The sequence below is a fragment of the Sapajus apella genome, unplaced genomic scaffold (assembly GCF_009761245.1).
Source record: "Sapajus apella isolate SASKATOON/1434 unplaced genomic scaffold, GSC_monkey_1.0 scaffold4, whole genome shotgun sequence".
NCBI classification, from domain to species: Eukaryota; Metazoa; Chordata; class Mammalia; order Primates; family Cebidae; genus Sapajus; species Sapajus apella.
The window spans coordinates 32,341,013-32,353,803 of record NW_022436944.1 but is presented as its reverse complement, the minus strand read 5'-3'; the positions used below and the strand labels follow the sequence as shown (position 1 = coordinate 32,353,803).

Sequence of the window (12,791 nt, the reverse complement as noted above, 5' to 3'; positions counted from 1 at the left end):
GCAAGAAGGCGACCAGCTCATTCCAATTTCCCCACAACTTTCCCAGTTTCAAAACTGAAAGTCTGGTGTCCTAATCACCGCAGTCCTGGGCAAATGAAGACAACTGGTCACCTTGGGAGGCAGGGAACTTACAGGCAATTTTTTTCTTGCAAACTTGGGAGACTTTTAGGGAGCCAGGTATAAACACCAACACCTAGTAAAGAGCCTCACCCAGTAGATAGTCAATAAATGCTTAGACACTCAATAGATGCTCACTGAACGAGTGAGGTCCTGGCTCCATATCAGGCTCAGCTCCCAGATACATACCCCAAATGTACTGTGAATCAAAGGTACAGCAGGAAGTTTTCAAAGGGGCCTGTGTCACAAGTGAAGAATGACTTATAAAACAGTCTGAGAAAGAGACCAGTTTAATCCCATTCTGCATCTCTTTGGCAGCCAAATGAGCAGCAGGAGTATGTTCCACTGCTGCTCCTTTGCCCCAGGCCCACAGGGCCTCACTGTGCTCCCTAGCTAGCTCCTGTCTGGTGGTGTCCCATGGGGCCTGGCCCAGGAATTCCCTGATGTTCACACCTCATACACCTGTCCCACTTAAATTACCTAGGTGCCGTTCCCTCTGCACCTGACAAGCTGGCTGGGTGAGCCACCCAGATAAACTACTTCCAATGTGAGGTCTGCCTGTGTTGTATTTCCTAAACTCAATTCACTGCACCTGGGAGTTCAGACCTGGGAGACCCGAGTTAGACACACACACCTTCCTAGAGCATCAACGTTACTCCAAGATTTGCAGAGAAATATGACATATTATTTGGAAACACATAGATTGTGGAGGACAATATATCATTCATCTGATTTTGAGATAAAATATAAAAGTATATCAAAGAAATGTAATACTCAGGAATCAGGCCACATCCCCAGGCATCTCTCCTCATGCCCCTAGTCCTAACTCTACTTGGAAATCTTTTCATTCCCTTCTAGAACTCAGGGCCTCTTGGTGGGGCAGTTTGACAAACAGTAGCTCGAGGTAGCCCTTTCTGATGGCACAGGCATTTTAACTAAGGCTGTCTGTGTTCTAGGCCAGCGTTTCTCAAGGGTGTTGGATGGAGTGGTTTTCAGAACATAAACAAGCATGACTGATGTTTGGGTAAACAAAATGAAATTTGTCATCAGCACTCTCAGGTTCCTACAGGATTCCGGTAGCTCGCCACATTTTTGAAGGTAAGGAGCAGCCCTGGTGGGGGGTGGGAGGCAGTACCAAATGCTGAGCAGGCTGAGTATTTCAAAGGTCACAAGTCCTGGGGTCACCGCTCTGGCTGTGCTTTTAGGCTGTGCCTGGCTGGGCCTCCTGTGTATCCCTGTAAGCCTCCACAGCTTTTCCCTTCAGCACATCAGGGCCAAGAGGCTAGAAAGGCAGGCTCGGGATGAGGGCAGCTGGCTGCAGAGTATCATCCCATCCTTCAACCCCTCCTTGCGGTCTCAGACTTCCTTCTTCAGTTTCATCTCCACTCCGGGGCAAATTTAATCCAACCCAAACAGTAAGACATACCCAGGGAATCAAGGTCATCTCAACTGAAAGGGCTGGGGATTGATCAAATACAATCTGGGTGCTTTTGCCAGGTTTCATAACAGGTCTCCTAGAAGAGTCCAGACCTAAGCTGGCCCTGCTCCTAGTCTCATCTCAGTCAGCAACTTAACATCGTGAGACAAAAATCTCAGAGTCTGAAAGGACCTCAGAGATCACTGAGCTCAGGTCCAAATGCTGGTGGGCAAGAGAGTCCAGAACTAAGAGGCATTTTGTGGTCATGGGAAGGACAGGAGTGAGACGACTAGGTGGGAATCCCTGCCTTGCCGGCTGTTGGACATGCGGCCTTCGGTAAGCCTTGGTTTCCTCATTTGTGACATGAAGATGCTAATATCTGTCTTGCAGGGCTGTCATTAAGATTAGAAAAAGTTAGGAATATAGACTTAAAAATCAAGTTCAAGGGAAAAAGCATACCAATCGGCTAAAACCAGAAGAAAAGCTGGAGCACATAAACACATAAGATCCCACTCGCTTACCAAAAGCAAGCTTTAAACCTGTTCTTAAATCTTCCTAAAAGCCAAAGTAGAAGGGAAACTGAACAGGTTATAACATTTGGTATCCATAAGATAAACATATACCATTGCCTGATAAAACCAAGCTTTTATCCAACTACAGGACTTGCTCTGCCTTACTCACAATAGCCAAGACATGGAATCAACCTCAGTGTCCATCAGTGGATGAATAGGTAAGGAAAATGTGGCATGTATACACAGGCATTATTATTCATCCTTTAAAAAGATGGAAATCTTGTCAGTTGCTACAACATGGATGAATCTAGGGGACATTATGCTAAGTGAAATAAGCCAGGCACAGAAAGACAAATACCTCATGATCTCACTTAAATACAGAATCTAATAAAGTTGAACTCATAGAAGTAAAGAATAGAATGATGGTTACCTGAGGCAGGGGTGGGGAGGGAGGGAGGAAATGGGGAGTGGTTGATCCAAGGTACAAAGTTTCAGGTAGATGGGAGGAATCGATTTTGAGATCTGTTGCATAGCAGAGTGACTACAGTCAACAATAATGCATTAAATATTTCAAAATAACAAAAAGAGTAAATTTCCAATGTCTCACCATAAAAAATGATAGATAAGCAAGGTCACAATACATTAATTAGCCTGATTTAATCATGCCACATTGCACACATAGATTAAAACATCACACTGTACCCCATAATGTATACAATTATGCCAATCAAGAAACTTGTCAATCAAAAATAATTTTTTAAAGAAAATAAAGATGGATGGGCTCATCAAATAAAAATAAAGACTTGCTCTAGCTTCAGTAATTAAGACAGGCTGGTACATAGATCAATGAAACAAAATAGAAAACCCAGAATAGATCCACACAAGTACAGCCAACTGATTTTTTGACAAAGGTGCAACGGCAATTCAATAAGGATAGTCTTTTCAAAAAAAATGGCGGAAACAACTTGACAGCCATAGACAAAAAAAAACAAAGAAGGAAAGAACCTTAACCTAAACCTTACACCCTTCAAAAATTAACTCAAAATGGAAAATAAGTTTAAATATAAATGAGAAAACTTTTAGAATGAAATATAAAAGAAATCATTCAGAAATTAAGGTTTGGTGAAGAGTTCTTATGACACCAAAAGCAGGATCCAGAAAATTGAAAATTGATAAATTAAAATTCATCAAAATTAAACATTTTCTTTGTAAAATACCCTGTTAAGAGGATGAAAAATAAGCTACAATCTAGAAGAAAATCTTTTCAGACTGCATACCCAACAAAGGACCTGTATCTAACACATATAAAGAACTATCAAAATACAACAGTTAAAAACAAAAAGATTACAGTTAGAAGGTAGGCAAAATATAAGAAAAAACATTTCAGCTGGGTGGGTGGTTCACATCTGTAATCCCAGGACTTTGGGAGGCTGAGGCGGGCAGGTCACCTGAGGTCGGGAGTTCGAGACCTCAGGTGACCAGTCTGACTGACATGGAGAAAACTCCGTCTCTACTAAAAATACAAAATTAGCCGGGTGTCATTGCGGGCTCCTGTAATCCCAGCTACTCAGGAGGCTGAAGCAGGAGAATCGCTTGAACCTGGGAGGTGGAGGTTGCAGTGAGCCAAGATGGCAACATCGCACTCCAGCCTGGGGGAAACAAGAACGAAACTCTCTCTCAAAAAAAAAAAAAAAAATTGTTTTCAATGAAAGGAAATACAAAAGGTAAATGAGCACATGAAAAGATGTTCAATATTACTAGCCATTAGGGAAATGCAAAACAAGACCACGATGAGGTGTTGCTATTCACATCTATTAGATTAGCTAAAATAAAAATGTGTGACAAATACCAAATACTGATGAGGTGTCACAGCAGCTGGGTCTCTCACATATTGCTGGTGAAAATGTATACTGGTAGGATCACACCAAAAAACAGTTTAGTAGTTTCTTAAAAATATCTCACCATGCAACTAACATATGACCCAGCAAACACACTTGAGCATTTACCCTAGAGAAATGAGAATGTCCACACAAAAACCTTTACACAATTGTTTACAACAGATTTATCTGTGATAGACCCCAAGTGGAAACAACACAAATGCCCTTCAATAAGTGAACGTTTAAACAAATTATGGCACGTTCATACCATGGAATACTACTCAGCAACAAAAAGGAGCAAACGATTGATACACAAAACAACTTGGATGGACCTCAAGGACATAATGCTGAATTGAAAAAAGCCAATCTCAAAAGGTCACAGATTGTTTGACTCCATTTATATAACATTCTCAATGATAAAATTATACAGGTGGAGGATAGATTAGCGGTTGTCACGGGTTAAAGATGGTAGTCACGGAAGGGAGGGGATGTGACTGTAAATAGGTCAGCACGGGAGAAATCCTCGTGGTAACGCAATGGCACAGAACTATACACACACTTGATAGCAATGTCAGTGTTCTGCTTTTGCTATTATACTGTAATTATATAAGAGGCAACCACTGGCAGAAACTGGGTGAAGGCTACGCAGGACCTCTAAGTACGATTTTTCCTATGAGCCTATAATTGTTAAAAAAAAAAAAAAAGTTTCGTTTCTTTTTTAAAATTGAAATCAATCATTTTATCTGGCACTAGGAACTCAGCTGACTTTACGGCAGCTCACGAGGCCCCAGGTTCTGCAGTGACAAGCATGTGTTGATCCTGTGGGACACAGGCAGGTGCACATTCACACAGCCGTGTCTTCATGTCCTTCCTCAACAGAAACAATGGGATGGTCAAGCACATGTTAGTGAACTTAACTTCAGAGCAGGGGCCAAACTAGCCCAGCCCTGCACAAGCTTCCTGATAGGCTCCTTTGACCCAGGATGGCTGCTTCTCAGTTGCACCATCACTGGCTCTCAGGCTCTGGCACATAAACGGAGCTCTCTGCAGGCCAGCACTGCCACAGGCAGAAAGGGGATTGAAGTAAGTGCTGGGGCTGGTTAAAGACATGGGACCAGATAAAACTAAGTGGAGGTGGAGAAGAGGGAGAATGAAGATGGGCGAGGCCAAGGGACCCCCTCCATTCCTCTGCATACATCCTGGCCTATTACACAAGCAAGACAAAACAAGACGAAGTGCCCATATCAACATTTCAACATCACTTCTGGAGCTCTCAGAATGGAAAAAGCAGGTAGTCACTGTCACAACAAAAAACGAAGATCAGAAAGAGGTGAAATGAGCTATGTCTGCTGCAAAACATACAACGCTCTTCCACTTGTTCTGTGTGAGTACCACCAGGTGATAAACCGAAAGCTAAGGAGAGCTCTGAGCATCATCCAAGAAGAGGAGGTCTAAGTGACTCACGGCCCACAAATGACCCTACCTGTTCCCCTTGTTCTCTCTTCCCTTCTCCCTACAAGCAGGGGAAGCAGGCCTCTCAGGAGGCAGATGCCTGGGGACAGAAAATCACTGTCCTCAATGTTAGAGAAACATCACCCCTAGGGAGGAGTGAGCATATCTTAGCTCACTGGGTGGGAGAAGGAATTCTTTGGCTCAGGGGATTCTCATGAGAGTGTTTTCGTGAGCATGAATCTGGTTGCTGGGATAGAGCGCTTTTCTCTGGAAACTGACTAGTTAAGCAAGCCCATGATGCCGCCCCTTCGCTGGGGGTCAGAAACCTAAGGAAATGATGGACACAGGCCAACACAAAGTAATTCTTTTCCATTTTTTGGTCCTCCCAGGCCAGAAGTCTCCAGGGCCACAGAAGCCAAGCTGTGAGGTTTGCCTTTCCCTTCTTCCCATTATTCTCCTGCCCTGTTTCCACTGGGATGTTCCCTCCCTGATTGAATTTACATTACTTCACTACACTGGAGCTTTGGGTGTGTGATTTCCTGAAATCTGGGAGCAGTCACCAACCACTTCTATAAGATAACTTCAGTTTGGTCCCAAAGGCAAGTTTTATTTTAAGGAGAGACAGCTTCCTGAGGCTGCCAGGATAAGTCAGATGCAAAATCTGCCTCTCACTCCCACCCTCAGAATCACTGAATGAACCTGTTTTTAATTTAGCATTCTGGACACCGAATGCTGAACAGTGATAGTGCAGCAGATCTCTGCTTCTTAAGATTCCTCTAAGCCAGAGGCAGCAGAGACTGTAGATTAAATCTGGTTTACTACTGCAGGAGGAGGCACATAAAATCCTCCCGAGAACTGCCACACTCTGGAGATGAGAGTTATGAAGAAGGAAAGGATGTGAGCCCATTAGCCACTGGGAGCATCCATCCTGCAACCACTGCTGCTCCCCCTGGTCACAGCTGGGATGTGTATGTCTCCAGGGCCCAGAGAAACCACTGGCTATTGGGAACAAGCACATCCCTGCTAAACCAGTGTTAAGCAGCATAGTGTTGATAGTGAAGGCCAGCTTGAACACGGGTTCGGGTCTTTGACTCTGAAATGTCACATACCTGGTTCCTCTATACTCCACCCCCTGTTGGTTATGTGACCAACTTCACAAATCCTTGTTTTCCTTGTTATTAATGAGGACAATAATAGTATCCACCTGATAGGGTTGTAATGAGGATTAAATATGGATAAAATATTTCCAAGGTTCCTGGTACACTCATACACTCAAATACTGTTGGCCACTATTACTATTGTTTTAATCATCCATATTATTATTAAATGTAGTATTTCTTAACTAATAACTATGCCTCACAGAATTGGTGGAACAATAGTTCCTAAACGTTTGAACATGCACCAATCCTATTTGTTGAAGCAAGAATTGATCTCAGATGGGTACCAATCCTGAGAGCACAGCATGGGTTACAAAGCTCTCTGCCTATGCCTCCTTCCACCTAATCCTCATTGAGTGCCAGGAGCTGGATATTGGTAAATTACCAACTTCTTTAGGTAAGGGCCCTGAGGCCCCAGAAAGGTGAGAGGTGCTTCCCTGAGTCATCCCATTAGTAGGTGGCTGGGATGGGACCTTGGATCGGAGTCTTCTGGCTTTATCTGCTTCCCCTAAACCATATGGTATGTGGATTTTTGCAGGAATGTCCAAAGTCAATTGGTTAGTCTGTCCCAGCAACAAGGAACCCAGACAAATGACAGACCCTCTGGTTGAGTGTCCCCGTTCCCACCATGTCACACATGTCCCAAGATATGTGTAACCCACCCCCCACCGAGATGTGGCAGAATTGTTACAAGCCCTCTCATTGGGAGGAAATCTCCCTTCAAATAGCAGAGCTCCAGGTTGTTGCCCAGGAGGGAAAGGCACAAGTGACTCTAATTAATGGAATTTGAGATTCAAGATTTGCCTTAAGCTATCCAGGGATAGCTGGTAAGTGAAGTTAAGACTGATAAGTGGTTTCAGGCTAAGTGAAGTTAAGTGGAAGTCGCTCTGAACTCTGGTTTTACAATAACTATGAAATAAAGGAAGTGATGACTAACAGAATCTCATTTTTAGAGTCTAGAAAAACTCTTCACTGGTATGAGTACTTAACTCCTTTAGGAGGCCAATTGGCCTGAGCCCAGCCCTCGGTACGTGTGGCTAAATCATCGACACGTGAGAAATCATCTTGTTTATATAAATCTCCAAAGAAACTGCTGCCATAAACACTTATTTTAGGGACCCAAGCTGTGTCTACACGGATCCGTCTCCTTGAGCCTTGCCCTCACTGTCAGGAACCTGCTCTGGAACACCATCCCTCCTGCCCTTCTTGATGAAAATGAAGGGAGATTGCCCCGCCCTGGTTCCTGTAGAGGCCCCTTTCTTTAGACCATCTAATCCTAGTCCCCACCCTTTCCTCTCAATTCCGAATTTATAAATACCAAAGGTTCCAAAATTCTCTGATCAAACTTCTCCAAAATGGTGGAACCAAAACTGCACACAATGTTTCTATCCAGGTCTGGCCAAAAATGAGGAGATTATTTTAAACTATCTCAAAATTTTTGTTGCTTATTCATATCCAACTACAAAATCAATTCATTCTGTATTTATTGTGGCGCAGAAAGAGCAGAAGCAAGAGTGGAGTTCCTAGTTGAATAAGTATACAGGTGAGATCCACTCTGACCTCCAGATCCCTTTCTGTTGAACACATATAACCAATCTACCGAGACCCCCAATACACCGAGTCCCTTTGTGTAATCTAGCTTCCCCTTAATTGCACCACTGGAGGCTTTACCCAGTCCCATCTGATTGTATGGTTGTAGGAAACAACCTCTCTGCACCATGATCCCACCCCGACCAGAAGGGGCTTTGTTGCAATCTCTGCAGTCTCCCACACCCTCACCGCGGCAGCTTTGCCTTCTCAGGAGGCATCTTCCATTGTTACTTCTGCCCAGCCAGAATGGGCAAAAGAGCCTGAGTGTGGATTGAACCATTCCAGGTCCTCCTGGACCTGTGAGGGAGTGGAAAGCATTTCTGACCCCCTGGGGAAGGTGCTCTCATCCTAACAGCTGTCAACATCCTATCTATCTTCTCACCCGTTCCCTATAACTTGCCTGGTGAGTGGCACCTGCTTAGACCTTACTGAACCGTGACAGCTGTGGTCTTCCTGGGACCATTTCCAGACCAAGGAAGCCAATCCAAGAACGCGGGTTGGTTGCCAGCCTGTGGAAGCTGCCCGCTGAGGGGGAATTCTCCACTTCACAGGCGAGCCGCACAGCCAGGTAGCAGAGCCCCCCTCGCTGGCAGAAGAGGAAAGCCTGGGGAAGGAGAACATTCCTTCTGACACGCACCCCAGGGCAAGGGCGCTCGGACGAGGCCCAGCCTGTCCCCCAAGGTGCCCGTGTCTTCCCACCCACCCCACGCACCTCCAAGCCCATCCCATTGACGAAGTAACCGCTCGTCCGAGGCCGGAAAAGGGTTCCTCGAGATGACCTTTTTCGATCAGCGAGCAGGACAATTCTCTAGCTTAGAACTCTGCCTGGAGTTGCCCCAGTAAGCAGTAAGCAGGTACTTCCATTGTCCCATTACCTACTCCGATGAAGGCGTGTGAACACCACGCACACACACACGCGTGCGCACATATACACGCGCAACACACTCCCGTGCACACACGCGCGCTCGCACACACACACTGGCAGACACACGCCCAGCACGCGTCGCCCGGGGAGGAGATCCGAGCGCGGCCCGGGAGGGAGCCCGGGGTCCCCGGCGCCTCCTGGCTCGGGTTGACAGACGCGGGTGCTCTGGAGAAGGTGCGCCAGACGCGCCTCGGGCCGGGACGATCCCGCGGACTCCGCTCACCTTAATGTTGCCGAAAACCGAGCGGGCACAGCGGCCGGCTCGGCTAGAAGAGGCGTCGCTGCCCTGGGGCTCGCCGAGCTTGGGTAGGAGCCCCATGGCTGCGGGCGGATGGCGGGGAGCGGAGTGGAGAGGCTGGGGGCGGCGGGCCCCGGGGCTGGGGCGCCTCGGGCTGGAGCGGCCGGGCGGGTGAGAGGCGAGCGCGGCGGCGGTGGCCGGAGGCGGTTCGTGGCGCGGAGACTGAGCCAGGAGTGCGCGCCCAGAAGTTTTATAAGTGGCCGCCGCCGATGATGAAACGCGCTCTCCCTCCTCCCTCTTTTCCTCGGGTGTCAAAAGCGCTGCGAGCCCCCGCCCCGCCGCCGCCACCGCCCCCTCAGACAGGTGTGACGCTGCAGCGACCCGCGAGGCTTGACCGCCCCGGAGAAGATCCCGCCTGCCGGGAGCCGGAGAGGGAGGGAGGGAGGTGGCGGGCTCGGGGAGGGGAGGTGACGGCTGGAGGGGGCAGGAGGCTGCAAGGGGGGAGGCCCCTGGGGACTGGCGAAGAGAGGGTGGGTGACTGGACGGGATGGAGAAAGAGGTTGGCAGGGCGGCGGGGAGGAAGGCTGGGGTAGGAGGGGGCCCGAGGTGGGCGCTGGAGGGGCCGTCGGGAGCAGGGGGTGGGGGTGGAGGGGAGCCCCGGCACCGCTCCCGACGCTCTTGGGGAGATTTACGGAGCCAGTCTCTGCTTGTTTGCACTCGCAGAAAACCTGGGCCCTCAGTTCCGGTGATGGCTCTGAGACTCGCTGCAGCTCTGTTTGTGTTGAGGACTGATTTATATTTAAACTGCTCTTAGCGCTGGAGAGGGGACCGAGTAACAAGGTGAAAAGGTGGGGGCTGGGCCCGAACTCTCTGGACCTGAGCCAAGGTAAACTCCAGTGGCTGTCAAGTGTCAGTATGGCTGGGTCTGGCCTGGAGTGCTGTGGGGAGTGGTAAGGGGGGTGAGGGGTGTGGACAAACGGGACGCACCCCACTTACCTCTTTCTCAGTGCTGGAATGAACAGAGGGTTTTTTTTTCTCCAAGATTTTTTACCACCAGGATTCCAAGTGCGGAGAAGAGACAGTGAGGCTTCTAAAGGGAAGGATAAGAAGGTTCTTCCAAAAGCCGCTGCAGTGAGGAATCCAGCTCTGGAGGCATTTTTCCAGCTCCCTCATTCCTGTAGTCCCGTGCAGAGGGAACCTCTCCAAGCTCACCCCAAATTCAGGAAAAGATGCCGTCCATTCCCAGGAAGTTTGGCTAAGACAAAGGCAGCAGGATAGATGGACCACATGGGCTTCTTATTTCTACCCAAGACCTGATACCTTTCTGGGCCTGGTCTGGCCTGGGTCTGGGGGATTTTCTCCACCTGCAACCCAAGGCCCCTCCACACGGCAGCATTCCAAAGCTGCTGAACAGTGGGTGGCCTCTGGCCGCTTCACTCAGCCACAGAGCTTAGTGCATTCAGACAGGCTTCCCACAGCCCGGCAGCAGCCCCAGCCCTAGCCCCAGGTCAGGCATGAACTCCAGGTCCCATCTGTCCACTGGGAGAACATGGAACACAAGGACAGGTACCAGCATGGAGCACTTGGTATGTGCTAGGCGTGCCAGGCTCTCTGCTGAGCACCCACATGCATAATTTCATGAAGCCCCAACATTAGCCCTAGAGGTCTAGGTGCTGTTACAGTCTGGACTCCACAGAAAAGGGTGCTAGAGTGGTCTGCTGAAAAAGCTGTCTGGAAGCCACACAGCTAGCAAGTGGTGGAGCTGGACCCTGAATTCAGCCTTGCCTGACTCCAAAGCCCAGACCGGAAGTACTATGCCTTCTGATCAGTTGTCTGGTCCAACAGCTCCATTTTGCAAGTTGAACTGAGCAGGGACCAGAAAACCCCCAGGCCAAGGTCACAGGCACCTTAGGGCTACCATGGCTGGAGCTTCTTTCTCAAACTCTGAGGCCAAACTATGATCCTCTGGTAGAACCCCTGTGAGGATCGGCCTCTCCAGCCCTCACCTAGTCCTGTTCTGTTAACCTGGCCCTCTGCCTCCCATCAGTGCCAGCATCATCTCCAAAGGAAAAGCCTATTCAGAAATGCTCACAGATGCTTATCTTCCTTCATTGACCTTTACTAGGTGGAGTTCAGCTAAATGTAATGGAGAGCCAACCAAAATGACTTAAATGAGATTTATTGGTCTCTCATAATAAGAAGGCTGCTAGTAGGTAGTCCAGGGGTCAGGACCCAGGCCTTTCAAGATTCCTTAGCCTGCGGTTCCCATCCCCATGTCTGGCTCATTGTCACAGGATGGCTGCTCCATCTCCAGCCTCCTCTCCTAATTCCAGGAAAGATGCAGAAGACAGGAAACAGGAAGGAGCCACGCTTACATCAAGGGGGCAAATCTCTCCCTTGCATGCACAGCTGTTTTCCTTAAGTCTTGTTGGCCAAACCTGGGTCACATAGCTATCCCCTGCAAAGGATGCTAAGAAGTACAGTTAACACTATTGCTGTCCTCTGAACACAACTGGGATTTTATTAGAGAAAAGGGCAAAAATAGTAGTGTTTTACATTTTCAACACCTACAAATGAAGTAACCCATTTCCTTTCAAGAGCACCCCCAGACTTTCCACTTTCCATCCTTAAATTTCAGCAAATATTTCCTAACTCTGAAAAAATACAAAAAAAAAAAAATTGGTTGGACATGGTGGCTCATGCCTCTAATTCCAGCACTTTGGGAGGCCAAGGTGGGCGAATCACTTGAGGTCAGAAGTTCGAGACCAGTCTGGCCAGCATGGTGAAACCCTGTCTCTACTAAAAATAAAAAATTAGCCAGGCGTGGTAGCACGCGTCTGAGTCCCAGTTACTTGGGAGGCTGAGGCAGGAGAATCGCTTGAACCTGGGAGGCAGAGGCAGCAGTGAGCCAAGATCATGCCACTGCACTCCAGCCTGGATAGCAAAGTGAGACTCTGCCTCAGAAAAAAAAAAAAAAAAAAAAAGCGAAACCACAAGAACATCTCCTAGTCTCAAAGACTTTATGCTGTCAGGGTGGGAAACAAGAAGAGAAAGCATGGCTGTGATGTAGGAAGAAAGCTACTGTGCACAGCTGCTATGGGAGCATGAACATGGGGCCCTAATTCACCTTGGACAGCAGGAAGACTTCCTGGAGGAGGTGACTGTCAAGCTGAGCCTCAAGAATTCATAGGATTGAGAGGATTAGGGTAAAGAGGATAGACCTACTTCACTGTTCCAGGCTGGTTAGTTTCATTCTGGCTGGAGCTCAAGGCCAAGCACAGTGGGTATGTGTGAAGTAAAGAGGCTGGGACTTTAGGCTTTCTCCCCCGCACAATGGGGGAGCTGTTAAAGGCTTCTGAACAAGGGTAACCTGGGCTAATTTGCATTTTGCATGGACCTCTCTGGCAGCCAGAGTGGAACTGGGCAGTCTGTGGAAGGAATTCCAGGAGCTATGATAAAGGCTTGTATGGCAGCAGTGGGATGGTGATAGGAAGGAGAGAAAAGCT

At 48.0% G+C, this 12,791-nt stretch overlaps 1 protein-coding gene and 1 long non-coding RNA gene across 2 annotated transcripts in view; one reads left to right on the top strand and one right to left on the bottom strand.

The window, feature by feature from the left end:
• Window positions 1-9,675, bottom strand: part of SLCO2A1 (solute carrier organic anion transporter family member 2A1) — an 87,772-nt gene extending 78,097 nt beyond the window's left edge. Inside the window, exon 1 of the mRNA XM_032266157.1 lies at window positions 9,271-9,675. Within this exon, the coding sequence (XP_032122048.1) occupies window positions 9,271-9,366 (96 nt within the window). The 5' untranslated portion in view covers window positions 9,367-9,675. The remainder of the gene's footprint in view (window positions 1-9,270) is intronic.
• Window positions 9,055-11,948, top strand: LOC116541747. Its single transcript, XR_004264928.1, has 2 exons — window positions 9,055-9,353; window positions 10,328-11,948. It is a non-coding gene; the product is annotated as an uncharacterized LOC116541747 (long non-coding RNA).
• The last annotated feature ends 843 nt before the right edge of the window (window positions 11,949-12,791 follow it).